The sequence below is a fragment of the Ornithodoros turicata genome, chromosome 3, assembly GCF_037126465.1.
Source record: "Ornithodoros turicata isolate Travis chromosome 3, ASM3712646v1, whole genome shotgun sequence".
Taxonomy (NCBI): domain Eukaryota; kingdom Metazoa; phylum Arthropoda; class Arachnida; order Ixodida; family Argasidae; genus Ornithodoros; species Ornithodoros turicata.
The window spans coordinates 13,864,957-13,882,840 of NC_088203.1; the positions used below are offsets into that span (position 1 = coordinate 13,864,957).

At 45.7% G+C, this 17,884-nt stretch overlaps 3 protein-coding genes and 1 non-coding gene across 5 annotated transcripts in view; 2 read left to right on the forward strand and 2 right to left on the reverse strand.

The window, feature by feature from the left end:
- LOC135388155 (GRB10-interacting GYF protein 2-like) overlaps positions 1 to 17,884 on the forward strand; it is a 19,759-nt gene continuing 1,875 nt past the window's right edge. The window contains exons 1-2 of one of the 2 annotated variants that reach the window (XM_064617522.1): positions 1 to 20; positions 17,564 to 17,787. In XM_064617522.1, the coding sequence (XP_064473592.1) occupies positions 16 to 20; positions 17,564 to 17,787 (229 nt within the window). In that variant the 5' untranslated portion in view covers positions 1 to 15. Of the gene's footprint in view, positions 21 to 17,563; positions 17,842 to 17,884 lie in introns of those variants that run through there. The other variant, XM_064617523.1, reaches the window with a different exon arrangement.
- On the reverse strand, positions 162 to 10,211 carry LOC135388153 (sodium/potassium-transporting ATPase subunit beta-1-interacting protein 3-like). Its single transcript, XM_064617518.1, has 6 exons — positions 9,840 to 10,211; positions 9,575 to 9,712; positions 9,345 to 9,425; positions 8,353 to 8,547; positions 8,130 to 8,190; positions 162 to 5,498 (listed from the first exon to the last, which is right to left on the reverse strand). Exons 1-6 carry the CDS (start codon positions 9,891 to 9,893, stop codon positions 5,125 to 5,127), a joined length of 903 nt encoding a protein of 300 aa, XP_064473588.1. The 5' UTR covers positions 9,894 to 10,211; the 3' UTR covers positions 162 to 5,124.
- On the reverse strand, positions 12,545 to 12,617 carry Trnav-aac (transfer RNA valine (anticodon AAC)). Its single transcript has one exon. It is a non-coding gene; the product is annotated as a tRNA-Val (tRNA).
- Positions 12,800 to 17,884, forward strand: part of LOC135388154 (kynureninase-like) — a 24,771-nt gene continuing 19,686 nt past the window's right edge. The window contains exon 1 of the mRNA XM_064617521.1: positions 12,800 to 12,823. The gene's annotated coding sequence lies outside the window, so the exon portion shown is untranslated. The remainder of the gene's footprint in view (positions 12,824 to 17,884) is intronic.

Below are 17,884 nucleotides of genomic sequence, written 5' to 3' on the forward strand. Positions count from 1 at the left end.
ACCGCGTTTACAAAAATGAGGTGAGCCATCTCAGTTTTGTTCTTTCGAACGAAAACGCGCTGACCCGAAAAAGTGCTCAGAGTTCAGCGTTCAGCTCTGTGACTGCAGCTTGTTTCGCCGCACGCTCTTGTGCCACAGCCACAAAGAGAAGGCAAAATATGTACAAAATAAAATACTTTATTCATACCTCCAATTCATTGTTTACATACTGGCAGTGAATTCATTCTGCATCTTGCTACAGGCACTACGAATCACTAACACTATTTATATTCATTTATAGTCTGTGGTCCGACACGTCCCAAGTTAACGGCATTCTGAATAAGTAGCAACAAGTTATAAATTACGCGTTTGATATTTTGCCCAGACAAGAAAGAACAGAACCCTCGAATATAATGCAAACCAAAATGGCCTTAAAAAACAAAGCAACATATACGCTGATGAAAGTGTACGATTCTTGTGACAGCCTTCACTCGTCATAATTTGGTGCAACAACACCACATTCAGTATTTTCACAGCATACATACAGTTGTTAACACGTGGGTGAAACATGAGTATGTACAGTAGTGTCATTTGGCACTGTAGTCAACACTTAGATGTGATCCCCTTAAGCGCAGACGAGACAAACTCTGATGGTCGACATTAACGCAAGCTGCACACGTTATGAGGAGGCCTAGACACAGGCTGTGTACGCAACCCAGTACTGTTCGCAGGGTTGCCTCAAGCTCTTTATCGCACATAAGAGAGGAATGACAAGGAATACTTTAGCAAACGATACTCTCTTTCTGAATGCACTCCAATCTCGAGAAGGAAGCGATGCTCTCCGTGAATCCAATTAAAATGAAGCACGCGAAGAGAATATTGGGACCTCTAAATATTTGCCATTGCAACACGTGGCCTATGACATGACCATGTTGTTTTACACATTGGTTTCTTAAAGAAGAGACGTTTGCACTATTGCGTGGAATGTCGTTTTGTTGAGCAACCAGGCACTAGAGCTTCATACGCTAGCCGTAATACCCAGTTCATATCATTGTACTATGGTACACGGTTTTGTAACTAACAGTAATTTATATCAGTTAATGGAACAAGTATACCCACCTACCTACAGTGACGTATGCCTCTAGAAACGTGTACGGGCATAATGGTGTTTGCATCTACGTACGCTTGTGACTGACCATCTCGCTTGGTCCTTGAGTATAATGTGCATCCCTGTATGCAGTAGCTACATGGTCTACATGATTAAATGGTCATGGAATGTTACAGAGTTCTAAGTCTAAATCTATATCATAACCAAGAAGCATAGCTACGTACTTGTATAAAAAAATTTGTTAAGAGATCTAAAGTTGCATCTTCTAATATTTAAGTCGTAATTATGGTGGGGTGTATGGTGTGTAACCCTGACCATGGTACAGTTGTTACGAGTTTGTCCTTAAACTTCTGTGTAATGCCTTTTTCCTGCCCTGAACCCTTTTGGTTCAGCTTCCTCAGCTCATGATAGATGATACACACGTTGGACAGTGAAGGTTGTGTTTTACTCTGTTGTGCACGATGCTACTTCACTGCGGTGAAATCTAATGCTGTCTTTTTTTTAGGGCTATGCAAATAGTAATTTTAAAACTGAAGCAAATATAAATCTAATTGTCATGTAACCAAACCAAATGCATGTGCAAAAGGCACATGCACATATACGTTACATATGCATGCGGATCTTAAGCATTCCATCCATTTCACATCTTTTCTGGCATTTTTGGGCTTACGGTGCTGCTTCAAAACTATTCGAATATATATGTATATTTGCTCCAATATTTAAAAAAACAGAATATCTGCATAGCTTTACTTTTTTTTACATCATTTATGCTTACATTACGATGCATGCTGGGAATGATCTTTGGGATTCACTCGTGAAGTTTACCCCTTTATGTCTGGGAAAAATTTGGGAGTAATTCTCTTTTTTTTCCCCCATTACCGAACAGCCCAATCATGAGGAGGGTGCAATCACAGAGATGTGCGCATGTTGCCCCAGGTTTCTGTCCCGCCCCCGCCGGTGCACGATATCACAGTGCTGTGAAACAGTGTTCCAAAATACTCTAAAACAATGTTTTACCTCTCACTACCACTCACTCTGGAAAACACGGACAAAAATATGGCCTTGCGGTACCCTGGCATGTACGCGGGCAATGTACATTCGTTTGGACACGACAAACGTATATATATATATATACACGGGATAACATTATGTACAGTGAGAACACGCACGGGTACAAAACAGGGCGGTCCTACTTCAGAACATGAGATCTTTGGTTATTAGGGACGCAACTTTTAACAATAACCTTGCCCTTAGTCTGTGATAAAAGCATAGTCTGGTAAAATCTGCGTACCTTTCCCCCACACAGGCTAGACACTGAATTGCTCTATAATGAGAGAGGTGGTCCTATCAAATCACACCTTCGACACAACACGCTTGTCCTTCCATTACAGATGTAGAGAATCTTCTAATACAGTGGGTATCGCAAAACCAATACTGTACCATACTGTTGTTTGAGCAACACACTTACATCACATGCATGATCGAAGACTGGCATTTTCTGCCCCAGAGTTCTTGTGCCCTAGACTTTCGAACAACCGAACTACACACGAAATGTATTGACAAACTTGAATTAAATCACAAGGTGGAGATGCAGAGTGGTGGATGCTGACAAAGTGTCACTAACATTCAGCAGTTCTGCCCATGTTTGAGACTCTGAACTTTTTTTGGAGGTTTCAAAGTTGGCACAGTACGACAAAATCTCGTAAATATATGGCATAAGTAGGGAAGATGGTGATTATATTGCTTGTACAATTTGCTGGCCTAGATATGGCATCTGTAAACCGTTTTAAGCGCATGCCCTTTGTCTCAACATAAGCCACCTGCAAGGTGTCAAAGTTTATAAGGAAGTCCAGATAGCTGAAGATCAAAGCTGGAGTTGATTGTTCATCGTTTAGATAAAAATGTTCCCTCGAAATGTAATTTTTACACGGAACATAAATTACGTATATCACCACATAAATGCATCCCTTGCAATCACATCTACTCCCTTAAGGGCTAACGTAGCACCCTCGGAGGAGTTGCGGCTTTTTCCCCCAGTGTTGTTTGCCTTCCTGCTCGATGCAAAAAATAAAACGTGGAGATATCAAGAAAATCTCTCCCATAATTTCACACAACTTGGTATACCACTAAAAGGAACTTTGTAAAATTTGCAAAGCGCACTGGCTAAAAAGTAAGTTCGTAACTTGGCACCCTCTCTTCCTCAATCATCGTATTGCAGCTCTCGGAACAAAAATGCTGATGGAAAGATGTGCCATAAGTTGTGCATCCTCCACCCAATCAAATTGCTTCCTCAAACGTTTAACGTAACAGCGCTGCTTATTCTTCGATGCAGTCCTCTTTGTTCGCACGCTGGAATGTTGCTCCGAAGCATTAATCACATTGGTTCCACCACCTCCTTTACCATCGCCTAGCGCACAATCACCAGACCCATTTTAAACATGCAGAAGACAGCCAACGTAAGTGTTCTTTCTGCACGTCTAGGCCCAGACCTTATACGTGTAGCAAGTATTGCCGTGCGATTCGCAACAAGCTCCGCGTGAAGGCCAATCACGATGCTATCTCTACCGATAAAGACAACATCCACACACTGCCATGTTAACGCTAACATGTGTTAAATAATGTTAACACTTGTTATGTGTGAGCTCATGATCTGGGCCCTGGTCCTACAAAAAACATTCACTGACATGCTTGCAACATGTTCACCTCAGATCAGTTTCCTTCCTCGATGACATCACCTGTGTTAAAACGGAATTGATGTTGACAGGTGGAGGCACAAAAGTGTAACCTATTGCATGGGAGCACATACTGTGAAATAATATATAATTTCATTTACATCGATGGATTTTTTTACTTGTGGTATATAACTGGTACTTCAGGTCATCAGCTTTTCACGGCTCAGTGAAGAAGACGTCTTACATATCCCGATACCCCTGTCACACAGGAAATTGAATGTCATTCGCAAATGATTGAGGCGCAATCCGTTACGAATTAGGACAGCATTATACTAGGGTATATATGTGTCCAATTCCAACTGATTATTTTCTCCGTCAGTGCTTTAAAACCATTTTAAAAACAGCATGGAGCCGTGTGGTAATGCAACGTGAGCACATAACGTTACGTGAGCATGTTCAACATGCTCGACAGATACATAAATACTACGACAGACAGAAAACTTGGGCACTGAGGTCAACTGGGAACGAAGATACTTGATTTGCCGAACTGTGTCAACAAATCAGTTTTCATATAAAAATAAATAAACTCACGATACACGTATCGCCCGTCAACTTTTGATTTGATTTTTTTTTTTCTATGTTATTATTTGATATCGCCGATTTTTACTGCCCCTTTGCAATCGAGACAGCAGTGCAGCCAGAAAAATACCTGGGGACTACGAGAACGAGCTAGGAACTGTTGGGGATCTACGGAAACTTAACGTGGGAGGAGGATTTCACCCGTTTTTCTATTCGCCAAAGGCACGAGTTTGGGATGAAAATTGAGCCTCCGAAACCTCCCCCTGGCTACACTACTGCATTGAGAATACGCAGTAAAAAAGAACTTTTTCAATAGGCGAACATCATTTTCATGCAATGCGATCACAGGTTCCTGTGCAGCAGCAAACTAATTCACCGGAAATGACATCCAATTTCCCAACGTGAGAGTGATATTACGCTGCACCAATTTCTTTCTGCGCGCGTGCAGGAGAGAAATGTGACAGTATTTTTCTGAAACACAGGGACCGTCAATGTGATTGTATGGGTTCGTAGCTACGGATCAACTATCGTGGCATCGCTAATAAATACGGCTGCTTCGTGACACGATCCTCCCAGTTAATTTCGATGAAAGTAGAACCCTGCATCGAAGATGAGCAGGCCGGATGCAAACTGGTCCAGCACGACCGCACCAATACCTTTCTCAACACAGTCCCACCTGATGGTTGATGAAGGTCCGCCATGCGTGCGACGACGTGGCATCAGTTTGGCACACCACCATAGTTGCCAATGCGGACACAAAGAATGCACCACACACACACACCTCCCTCAAATGACAGTCTCTGAACTGTTCATGTAGACCGGGGGACCCCGCGAAGAAGGAAGACGTCCTCCCGCGGGGTTCATGTTTGGGTTCGCCTTGCCGTACAGGGAGTGGAGGCTGGACCGGGACCCACCGTAGACCGGGTTGCACTGTCCGCCGAGGTGGGCGTAGCTGTCGTTGCTGGACGTGTCCAGCGACCGGTCCATCAGCCGCGTGACGGGGTTCTTGTAGCGCTGGCTACTCCGCTTGGAGCGCGTCGACCGCCGCTTGACCCGCCGCGGCGTCATGGGCCGCAAGGGATCGGGCACCGCGGTAGCCGGCGTGGCACGGAACTCGATGCTATACGGGGGGATTTGGGTCGTTCTTTTTTTCCGTGCAGCTGCAGTTTGAGAGAACAGTTTGTGAGTCTTTTTTCGTGCTGCTGTTAAGGCGCAACTCCACTTTGTGCCGTGCACTGCCCATAAACGTTAAGACATCAAAAAAAAAAAAAGAAAAAAACAGTGAAGAATACTTTGCATGTCGAAAGTATTCAGCATGACATTCAGCAGACATTGCCTTGTTTTTTTGTGTGTGTCTTCCTGAGCTTTGTACTATCATTTTGCAAGTGAACAGAACCTGACATTCTGGTGATGACGCGCACAACGAATACAATTTTGCCAGCATAAAGGACGGTCAGTATTATCGGCAGAGATCCACAATCACCTTTATCTCATGCACACACACACACACACGCCCCTCTGACATGTGACATTACCGTGATGCCAAATCCAGAAATGTACATGTGGTTCGTGTTTCTTGAAAAGGGTTAAAAATGGGCTGTTTCGTGCGACATTAAAATCGATAAAAACCCCAGTGCAGGGCGACACAAAAACGACGAGACAGACACAGCACTGAACACAAACCAAAGACTGCACCTAACTGATACAGGTGGCTGAAGTTGAAAAATAAAGTCCTTGGTTTGCCAGTTCAGTGCTGCGCCTGTCTCGTCCTTTTTGTGTCACCCTGAACTGGGACTTTTATTGATTTTAATTGTTTATCCGAAAAGACTCCAGTGCTCTGCTGGACAAGATTTTGTATTTGGCAACCACATGGCCATTTCTTTCGAATACAACTCTAACCATAAAATTAGTCGCCATTCCAGACTGTTCCTTCAAGGACATACAGGTTGTCCCAACAAAACGTGTAATTGAATTATAATAAAAAAACTACGCCACTAGAATTATGCAATAAACAGCATTTGTTCTTACTTGATTTTTGTCACCTCCTGATGTAAATGTAATCTAATTTAAGTTTTATTACGTCAATTTTATGAACTGAGCCCTTGCCAAGTAAAGGTCACTTTTTTACCCAACCAATGTGAAGTGTGTGCAGAATTTAGCCAAGTTCATGATAATTGATAGTGATATTAAGGAGCTATCCCAATCCCAGAAAAAATAACTGAACAACATGCTTTTCGGAGTGCCGGAGCATAGCGCTCAACGAGATTTTGCGTGCAATCCTTGTTAGTCCGACGGAAGGAGGTAGCTAAACTCAGCCCATACAGGGATAGTAAAAAGAGATAAGATAGGCATGGCTTATTGCATCCGGCTTCTGCTACGATCGTGCCTTCCTTCTCCTAATTTCAGGAACTGTCACTTTTTCTACTATCGCTCTGTGGGCTGGGTTTTCAACCTCCTTTCGTCAGACTGACAAGAGTGCTATGCTCTGACACTCAAAAAAGCATGAGGTTCGACTATTTTTTCCAATGGGATAGCTCTTTAATATCCCTGTCAACTATCATGAATTTGAGTGAATTTGGCATGCGCTTCACATTGGTGGGGTAAAAAAAGTGACCTTTACTTGGCAAATTTTTGAGTTCATTTAATAAAAATTGGCATAACAGAAATTAAGTTAGATGACATTCACATCAGGAGGTGGCACACACCTAGTAAGAACAAATACTGTTGACCGCATGATTCTAGGTGGCGTAATTTTTAAAATTATAATTCAATGGCAAGTTTTCTGGGACACCCCACATGTTTTCACTGTTGCATCTCAACTTTCGCATTTTGTCTAATATTCTTGCATATAATCCTTGATAATTTGAGGCCCAAGTTACAGCACAGTAGTTACACAGTAACAGGGATGACCCAAATTCTATAACTATGTTTAGAAAATTTGCAGATTGTAAATTGGTGCTATCCTGTGGGTCGCTAACGGTGCACAATGAACGGAACCCTACAAGCACTCAAAACCTATACCTGTAGCAAGGAAATTTTTCGTTTCACTTTATACTTGTAATCAATGACTATTTATGCAGATTGTAGTTGACTTTTGTGGTAGAGACATGAATCATGTAATGACTGCTATTTGTCCCACGGAGTAAACATGGAAGTGGGCAACGTCTCTCATGTTAGGTACTCCGTATCTGAATTCTAACATTTGGGGTGCAAGCCCGTGTCCCAGGACCATATTCTCATATTATGCGTGACCATTATGTATTTAGCATGCTTGACCTGTCAGAGAGCACAGTGTCCTGCTAGAAACTTGAAAGTGCACATTTGCTCTTGGAACAAACGAATGACCGAAATAGGGTTGAAATAAAGGCTCGGTCCATATGCCAATAGTAATGTACGTAAACAAAATGTGTCTTAATTAACGGCGGTCGGCCAAAGTGAGTGGGAAAAGTAAGAGTGTTTGACTAGCATGCAGCCCGTGCATTCGATCAGTTTTGGTACATTGTGACAGTTGCACAAAGTACATCACAAACAATATCAAGTACTGGAAAGGAGGAAATGTTAGGGAGAGAGTAGAGAGAGAGTACGTACATCATAGCGGGTACCCGCTTGGGTGGGGTTATGTACGCTGAATAAGGATCAAAGCCCCCAATGAAATCGACTGGAAGAGAGGCAAAAAGGCATGCGTACAACCATCAGGAAGAAGAGACACCACCTCCCAAAGAGTGCATCCCTTAGAAACAGAGTGCAAAAGGCAGAACGTACAGCAGTGTTACATAACAAACGCAACTCACAGGAATCGTCCTCTTGGTTATACAGGTAGATGACGTAGCATCCACCCACAAAGCCAATAAACTGCAAAGAACAGCGTACAGATGCTTACTTACAGGAACAAGGAGAGACAATAGTCTTGTTTCGAAGAACCTTGAATACCCTTTGAGTGCACACGAGTATATACTGCATATTTTTTTGTGAAAAACAAACAAACAAAAAAATGTCACACAGCGAGCAGCTCACCGCTAGGAAACACTGGACACCGGCTTGGATGCACTCTACGTAGAAATAGTTGAGCAGGCAGCCCTCAACGGAGACGGGTTTTGTGATGGCAAGGATGTCGTTGGAGGAAGAGAAGTTGAAGGTGGCTTTGCAGCCAAAGCCATTAGCCTCCCACCAGCTACGGCTTCCTGTGCCAATGTTCAAGATGCTCGAGTCCTGCATACAGGGGGAAAATATTTGTTGGCAATAGGTCCGACCCAACGCAAGCGAGATAGACGTGCACGAAAGGTTCGCTTAAAGTTTGCATGGCAAGACTAAGGGATTTTCTAGCAAAATCGTTTTTCAATAAAGTTGTCCCTTTCTATAGATGGTACCAATGTTTTGCATTGCAACCGGCATAGAATACCTATCCGAGCACAGCTAAATGGGGCATATACTTATTTTGCGGTCCATATAATGAGATATGTACCTCAGTTACATGCAGGGGCGGGTCCAGACCCTCGGTTCTGGGGCCCTCGGCCCTGTGGGGTCCAGACCCTCGGAGCACGTAGTGGGGAGGGGGGAGAGGGAAATCCAATGTATAAACTGACATGTTTTTTTTTGGGGGGGGGAGGGGCGGTCGCCCCCCCCCCCCTTTTTGGATCCGCCACTGGTTACATACGGCCATGGAATGTGATGCAATGACTTATTCAGGCATCCCCCCACTTCTCCATGCACCCCCTACTGGGAGTGGGGTCTTTGTTGTTTCAGGTTTAGACACATTTAGGCACTATTATGTATAGCTGACAGAAAGAAACTGCACTAATGAACCCCTGTGCTTATGACTGCGAATGGTTGTAGGGACTTTACAGTCCTTAGTCCCTACAACCCTGCGGTTGTAGGGACTTTAGACTTATGTTACTTTCTTGAATGTTTTGAAGACTATATGTGAGGGTTCGTCGGTGAGTGAACATTTCTTTGTTAGCACGTTTACGGATGTCGTAAAAATGTTTGGCAGTTCGGTTATGACTCACCCTGCTCAACGCACCAACTTCCAAGTAAAAACAGATGATGAAAACGTTCCATCCTATCCAGACGAGAGACCACGCCAAGTACTGTAACACGAAAAGCGGCTATTGTGACACCACTTTTTTAAGAGCAGACAGTTTATAAAGAGCATTGATCGTCTGACCTCCTTAAAAATTGAAGAGCACCTGTCATCTCTTACTATTCTTATTGATCGGAAAGGAAGAACTCGACTCACAGAGGCGATGTATCTTGTTCGGTAGTGGTAGGTCCCGAAGAATCCGAGTATGACGAAGACTATCTGGAAGAAGTTGCCCAGGATGGGCGCCCACATATACCCGAGAAAGTCAAAGACCTGCCTCTGGAATGTGAGCACCTGCACATAGAGAATCGGTCACGCATCGAACGATAACATTGAAGGACGAATACGATCACGATTGCTGGTCCAACGAAGTCACACTGGCGTTAATAACCGGCAATGACAAGCCAGTGTCATATCTCACCAGCTGAATTATGCAGACGGTCAAAATCAACGCCCTCGTAGCGCAGCACGACATGGCTCCCGTCAGATTCTCCTGCCTTATCTTCTCATGACGAGAACATTTCGAAGATGTGTCTTAGGAACAGAAGAACAGAGGGGAACAACCGTTGTCTCGCATATAAACATGGCTACGGAGCCCTCAGACGACACATTAGTCACATCATCAGGTGACTACGCTGGTGTACGTCGTTTTCTGGAATGGGAGCGTCGAAAAACGTGGCGGAAGATGACACATTTCGCTCGATTTCACTTCTTTGCGGTGAATTTTACGTCAAGGCATTTCCGACTGCAGAGATTACGCGACGACTCATAACAACAAAACAGACTGCGCATGCGCGTGCCCTCGTCTAGGGCAGGGCGCCATCTCTGAGCAGAATGTTGAGCTAGCAACCGCCTCAAAGCGCCGCTAACAGGTGGTGCTCGTGGCGCGGCGCTTTTGTGTTAGTTTCGTTTTTCGTAACGCACAGCCCCCCCCCCCCCCCCCCCGTCCTTCTCCTTTGCTTTTCCCCCCTTCCTTATTACTTGTAGGAGGCGCGAAGTGAACTGAAAACGCACGTCGTTTGTGGAGATTGTTACACGATACCGCATTTGCTATAGGCAAACAAATTACGCTGTTGATAACTCGTCACAAGAAAAAATAACCAATATTTTCCGAACGCTCTGCATATGATATTCACTTGATGCAACTCAATAAAACCAGCACGACACACCTCAGATAACAACTCACTTCGTCGTTAATCGCGGACATTACCCAATTTGGTTACTGGTGCAAGGCAGAAAAAGAAAGAAGAAAGGGAAGAAGAAGAAAAGCTTAGATTGGCCGTCAATCCAGACAAAAAAGTTGAACTTGCCGGAAGCTCGAAATAAAATGCACAACGCATAATGTAACACCCCGAGACTAGTGAAGGTCCTTTCGTGTTCCCTAGTCTCGGTGTTTTACATTATACATCACCTTCACCAGCTCGCTTGCTTCCTAGCCATTTTTTCATCGAAATAAAATGTTTTATTGGTGCCTCGAGGGGGCACCAATAAAACATTTTCTCTTCATTTATTTATTTTCAAGTTCAACATAGCCCAGTTCTGAGTTGCCAAGCCCGCGGATTGAAGGGAAAAAGCAAATATCCAAACCGTGGCGTGATTCCGCGCGCCAACGACCTCGGAGCAAACTAAAGCGCTTCACTACACCATCACCCCACGAACCTCGCGAGCGTGGGGTTGCCTGTGGGCCCCTTTCCGGGGAAGGGTGACGCTCTATCGACCGAGCTGACCTCGGGGGCCCCCGTCGGAGTGCTCCACTGCCCTTGAACTTCTTCCAGCGACCTTGGATCAGCGGGATGTGTGTCGGGGAGCGCTACCCGTTCCTCCGCCGCCACACAACCGCTGCTCTCCCTGTTCCTCTCGCCGCCCACCTGGGAAGGGATACGGCCTTCGCCTCGCGTTTTTTTCCTGCGATTTGGCCCCGTTAGTAACAGCGCGCGCGTTTACCCTTGGTTTACCGAGGGTTTAGGCAGGATTTCCGCCGCAGGCTGTGTACGTTTTCGTCCGCGGTGCGTGGAGTGCTGTAGGATATCTTGAAGGACCGCCCGTGTTGGAACAGAGAAGGCTGGAAAAGAGGGGATTACTACGTCTGATGTGACAAACGAAAGTAAAGAAAACGAGCTGTTCGGCGCACTATGTCAAACGCAATACTCGTATTTTGTTCGCTATATGTCACGATTATTATTACTATCGTCATATTCAAAAAGTGATAAATTATCTTTGAGAAAATGAATATGCCCCGTTTCAACGCTTTGAAGGGCAATGCAATGCTGATATCTGTATTGATGAAAGGTGCAGTGGATGCATAATGAAGACTCTGTACAGAAGATTTTCCAAAACTCCACGAAAGGACAAATTAATTGAGAAAATGTATTTCAAGCAAAGAGGCCTCGAAGCAGAATGGACTGAACGGAAAAGGAATGGACAGGATGGACCACGCAGCCTGTTCCTTTCAAGAGCAGTGTGTGTGTGTTGCAAATAATGAAATATATTTCAGTGGACGTCTTATTGTTTGCACGCCGGAAGCAGCGCACACACGGTTGCCAACGTGTTACTTCTGACGAAATGGGCTCTTGTGGGGAAATAGGAAAGCCTTCATCCTCCTCTCAGCACGTGGATCAAGTGGACTCGGCCGTGCGGGGGTGGGGGAAGTCTCCACCTGAGGATACATTCAAGTGGAGATTGCCCGCGGACGACAGGTCACCGACTCCTCCTCCCTACAGAGCTGCATCTTGTTGGAGCGGTTGCCATGACTACAGTTTGCGGCGCTCCATCTAGGGACAGCCTAGAGAACTTGGATCATCCTCTCATTTTGCTTTTAGTTTTGGAGTCCCAGAGGATACTGCAGGTCCTCTTGCGGGTGTCCAACACCTGACAGAATTGGGACGGGACATGGCCACCGGTTCGTGATGCGCGGTCAATATGTATGTGGTGTTTTGTACCACTGCAGTGCAGCAAGTATAGCACATCGTGTAGTTTTCTTTACTCCGTGATGGAGCCAGATGACTAGAAGAACGAAAAACCGAGGTACAGCGTGGACAATCACGAAGAACTTTTAGCAAAGCGCGGAAATATTCCTTTCAAGCAAAAATAAATTACCCTGTGTAACGGGGAAAAAAGAAAAATACATGTATCTGCCAGGGATCGAACCTGGGACCTTCCGCGTGTTAGGCGGATGTGATAACCACTACACCACAGATACAGATGCTAAACTGTCTTTGCTGAAGGTATTTGTTGTTAGCGCGTAGGTCTCGGTGTGACGTGTTCAATAGCGTTTCGTTGCTTTAGCAACGCGCGCTTTGAAAAGTGAACGCGGCCATCTGTTGCCCTTGAACTAGTTTCACTTTCACTAGATGCTCGGCGCGCCCTTGGAGACGTTTTTTCTTCGCGTGGTCCCGTTTCCTTCAGGTACTGTGTTTTTAGGTTACCCGAGCGGCTTGGAGAGCTGCACGAAGCGTACCGACATATTTTTTCTTCTGTTCTTGGCTTTTTCGTTACCTCCACCTGAAAGGGAATGACCCTGAGACGTGTCATAGATCGATCAAAGAGGGAAATTTTGTGAGTCGAGGCCGCGGACGAATCCATTACCGTTCATTCTAGAGGGGAGTTCGGTGCCCCCGGACGCCTCACTGAAGGAAGGGGGCAGCGGCTGCGGTGGGTGGAGGACAAAAATTTCCTTTCCTTGACTTCCCTTTTTTTTAGCAAGCATGCTTTTTATTAGGGATGGGCCAACCGAATCCGCGAATCGAATCTTTCGAATCCTAATCCCGAAAGCCTGATTGGCCGGCGGACCCTGGGGTGCAGCAAGACCACAGCCTACTGTGATATTACAAGTTACATGGTTTTGATTTTGATATTGTTTCTTATACTTTTATGCTAGTTTTATGGAAAGAATTCAGACTCGAGAGTTTATGCATTTCCTGTTGTCGATGAACAACATGTTAAATAAATTAGATCTAAGAAGAAGTATATGGGTATGTTTCCTCCTGAAAGTGAACTATTACCTCCGTGCTATTACTTAACTAGTTTTTCATTAAATAAAGATATCAAATTCAGCTTCAAAACAACCTTTAGTAGAAGAGTTTTCCCCCTTGGCTTCTTATTTTTATTATTATTGTATTACTTTTCTTCCTTTCTTTCTTCTTTTTTTTTTTTTTTATAGAAAGGATTCGAAAGATTCGAGATTCGTAAGGTTCGTGGATTCGCAGAACCTTCCTTGGATTCGGATTCGGGAAATTCTGGATTCGTCAGATCTCTGGCTGCTTTCCCACGCAACGTGACGGCCCGAAAAGCGTCTCCCCATGTTTGCTGGTGGGAAAGATGCGACGTTCGACGTACCGCCGCCAGGGGCGACGTTCCTTGAGCTCTCACCACTTCGAAGGGGCTGATTTCATGCCACTGCGAGTGCGCGCCGGTGCAAGTTCACATTCTGTGGCCCGTCGTAAACATCATTAATTTCTGTCAAAATAATTAATTATTCATTTACGCGAGACGATTGAGATAATTAAATCTATTTCCGTCTCGCTAGTACAGCAGTCTTGCAGCGTGCGGCGGAGAGTGGAGACGAGCGCTGTTGCTAGGAGACAAATGCCAGAGCACGGTGTGACGTCACCTACTCTTGGAGAATAGAGACTATGAAGGTTTGCGGCTTCTTTGGAAAATTTGTAGAAGTATGTTGGGGTATTGAGACAGTGTCCATTATATACGTCGCAGCGGGTGGTCTATTGCTTGCCGAGCTCTACAAAAACCGTACGGCAAAGGAATAAGTAGTATAATCCAAGCTTTGTCACCCGCTTCAAATGTAATGTTACCCGCTTCGCTTATCCTGATAGCGTGAACGATATCTTTCTCTCGATAAACGGGGGGGGGGGGGCATACACGTCGATAAGATACGTCGAAGCCTTTCTTACCCAAGCAGCACAATGTACTGAAAGTCGAGTGCAATAGGGGTGGATGGTATGTGTCTTATCACTGTTCCATAATTTCAAGAGTGTGTTCAAGGTCTTCCACCTACCCGTCCACCCCTATTGCACTCGACTTTCAGTACATTGTGCTGCTTGGGTTGTAGCTGCAGCCTGCAGGGTATACTCTAAAAGCAGAACTTCACCTCATAACACGCTAAGACCAAAACATATCAGCTATTCCCCGCTTCTACGCAACTTCAGCGATTTTCGTAGCAGACGACAGCTTTGTCGTCTGGTTTGGCGCTGTCGTCTGCAGGAACCCGAGGTACACAAACGGCTGTAAAGTTTATCTCTTGTCGGCCTTCATAACCTCTCAACAACTTGTGTCGGAGATAGCAGAACATTGTGCCGATGTGCATGCAACCGCCTCGGACACATTGGCCAATAGCAGAGTGGCGAAGGGTTTAAAGCTCGGTTGGCTCGGTTGCGTAAAAAAAGAAAGTAAGTTGGATGAGGCTTGTTGGGAGGAATACGTGTTTTTTAGTGATCTATTTCGGGAAAGCTGACACTCCCAAAACTATAATGTGGAGGCGAACGTTTGTCAGAAAGAACTGGAATGATTTCAAGCTGAAGTTTTGTACTTAACTGTCTAAGTCGAAAGAAGGCATGTTGCAACCCATATTCTTTTCCCCCATGAAAACAATCTGTACTGTATTCGCTCGAAAGTTCGTTTGGCAACAAACTCACCTAAGCAACCCACCTTCGGTGCAAGAACCCTACAATGTGTCCGCGATAGACGGAACAAAGCTACGGGAACGAACCTTCCACGAGGAACGCCATAGCACAGCATTGCCTCTCACCTTGTACCTTAATGGTACAGATCAGATAGAAACTCACATGGTCCTTGAAGAACTTTTGGAACATGGCAACAAAGTACCATCACTTTTATCAAAGCTGGTGTACAGGTTATTCGCCTTTGTTGATCACAGTTCCTATACCACGCTGAAGCCTTATGCGACTGCGCAAACGACAGACCCGACTGTACCTGGATTTTGCCGCAAAAGAGTGCACCGTTAGTGGACCATAGTTGCCGAAGTCCCTTTTTGCTGAACAATCGCAACATACTTGGACAACGTTCACGAACTGCTACCGAACTCTCTTGCAGTTTGCTGGTAGCTGAGCAGCTTTCTTGATTTGCCGCATCTTTCGTATCCAGTCTTCGGCAAACCGGTGCGCTATTGAGTTGTTACCCAGGTGAGCCGTGATGACTCGCCGTACCTCTTCCTCGGAGTCCACGTTACGGAGGACCCCGTAGAAGGTTGGCCCATGTATCTTTATCTGAAACTTATCGAGTACCTCGAGAGTCCAACGCATTAGATCGAGGTGCGCGACCCTCTCTGGAGACAGAACGTTGTTCTGCACGGGGGCACCGTGTCCATTGTTGTCCGAGATAGCTGCCATCACCGGACGCGGCGGCTTCGGGGCTTGTGTCCTACACCGATCCCTTATGCAGAACTGGGGCACGTAGCTCTCGTCCACCGCTCTTTCTTTATCGTCGGAGACGGCGTTCAGTGAAACGTCTCTGAAGCCAAGCCATTCAGGCACGACGCATCGCGCCTTCTTGCCTTCGGGGGAGTCGCTGAGTGAAGAATTTTGTGTGGCGTCCGAGTGCCCTTGTCTGAACGGGACCCGACCGTAAGCTTTGATGATGTCACCCAGCCTACTGTAATGAATGTCGCCAGCGCGCTTCACCGGAGCCGACATCCTCAGCTGGCCGTTCAGAAAGCAATCGCTCATGTGTTCGCTGGAGCATGGGCCCTGAACACGGTCTTGCTGGTCAATGTAGAACCACTCGGTACCACTCTCTTGGTAGGAGGACATAACTTCTTCTTCTGCAGTTGAGGATGGCCGCACGATCTTGTCTCGTCTTCTTCTTCATCCTGCTAGTTATGCTTATGATGGGGTTTCGAAAGGTCTGCCATATAGTAGTGGGGCTACTTTGTAGGACTATGAATGTACCCATATATCGATGCGTTAGTGTGTGTGTGGTGTGTGTATGAGATGGTGGAGCTTCACCGAGGCAGAGGTGTAAGTGGACACGTAAAGGGAAGATGAGAGGGTAAATGTAATGGAGGTAAATGATATGAAATTGAAGTACTAGTAGTTGAAGGTAATTAACAGGAAGAGGTAAGAGTAATTAAATGCAAGAAAGTTGAGTTTAAAGGTAATAGATGTAAGATATATATGTAATTATAAGAGAAAGATTAAATGAAATTAAAGATTACCAAAGGTATCAGCGGGTTACCGGAGGCAATTAAATCGTCAATTAAATGGGAAATGAGAGTAATTAAAACAAATAACCGTAATTAAAGGGAATTAAACGAAATTCAAGATTACGTCAGGTAGCCAGCGGCTACCTGACGTAATGTAATTGAAATTAAATGAGGCTCAGATTAATTCCCACCAGGCGTCGCCCAGCGTCTTTTCACCGCAAATTCAGTCGTGATTGAAAAATACTCAGAGTTTTCTGTCGCGCGTAAAATTTGCAGTGTGGGTTTCTTTCGGAATAAGTTTTCAAATGCCGCTGCCAATATTGACAGCTTGCCTGCTGCAGTACCTTTAATTAGTCAGCGGAGAATCAGGGGTTTGCCGGCCGGCCCAGGTACCTCCCAGTCTCGATGTTTACCATGGCTACTGTACACCAGGAACTCTGTAGGAAAATGTTTCCGTGTATAACGCGCACCGTTAGATAACGCGCAGGACCTCTTCAGAGCACTTTTTTACTGTATAACGCGCGTTATACACCGGAAAATACGGTATTATAGTCCTCCTCTTCCTTCTTGAATCGCTCTCCCTGCTCTTCTTCTTCTCCTTCTTCTTCAGCCACAAAGGAAATGGCCCTTAGCCACACAGGGCGATTGGCCAGGAGTATGAGAGGGGGGATAATAGTTCTAGGGGGACGGGCGGGCGTTGTGGGGACGGCGACGGTGGTGGGGGTTAGGTGGTCAGGCTATACTCAAGCCGGGCGACTCAAAAGCGGCCGAAGGTAGCTAACAAGGCAACGACGCTGGACGCCACTTCGGGGATCCATTTCTCCGTGTGTGAGGCTCCGAAGGAGAATAAGGACGATAAGGATAGAGGGATGCCTTGTCTGGCAAAGGGCAGGGTGAAATGGTTGCGGCGAGGCCTGTCGTACAGGCGATAGTGCAGCAGCAGATGCTCAGTGGTCTCGTCCTCCCCGCAGTGAGGGCACGCTGGCGATCTATGGGTACCCGCGCGGTGAAGGTAAAAGTTTAGAGGCAAGGCGTGGCATCGAAGGCGCGTCAGCAGGACTTCAACACGGTGCGAAGGGCAGCGGTCAGTGTGCCACGCGAAGGAAAGGTGATCGTAACGAGGGTTCAGACAAGCGGCGTCCAGACAGCTCCAGCAGCCTCCTATATCTGGCCCGAGTTACCGCGGGCAATGGAGGTAAGAGGTCGATGAATGGCCCTGCTCTGTCTATGGTGGGCTACTCTGTCCAAGGTTGTTTCTTTCTCTTCTTTGCAAGAGCGCACCTTTGGTTCGC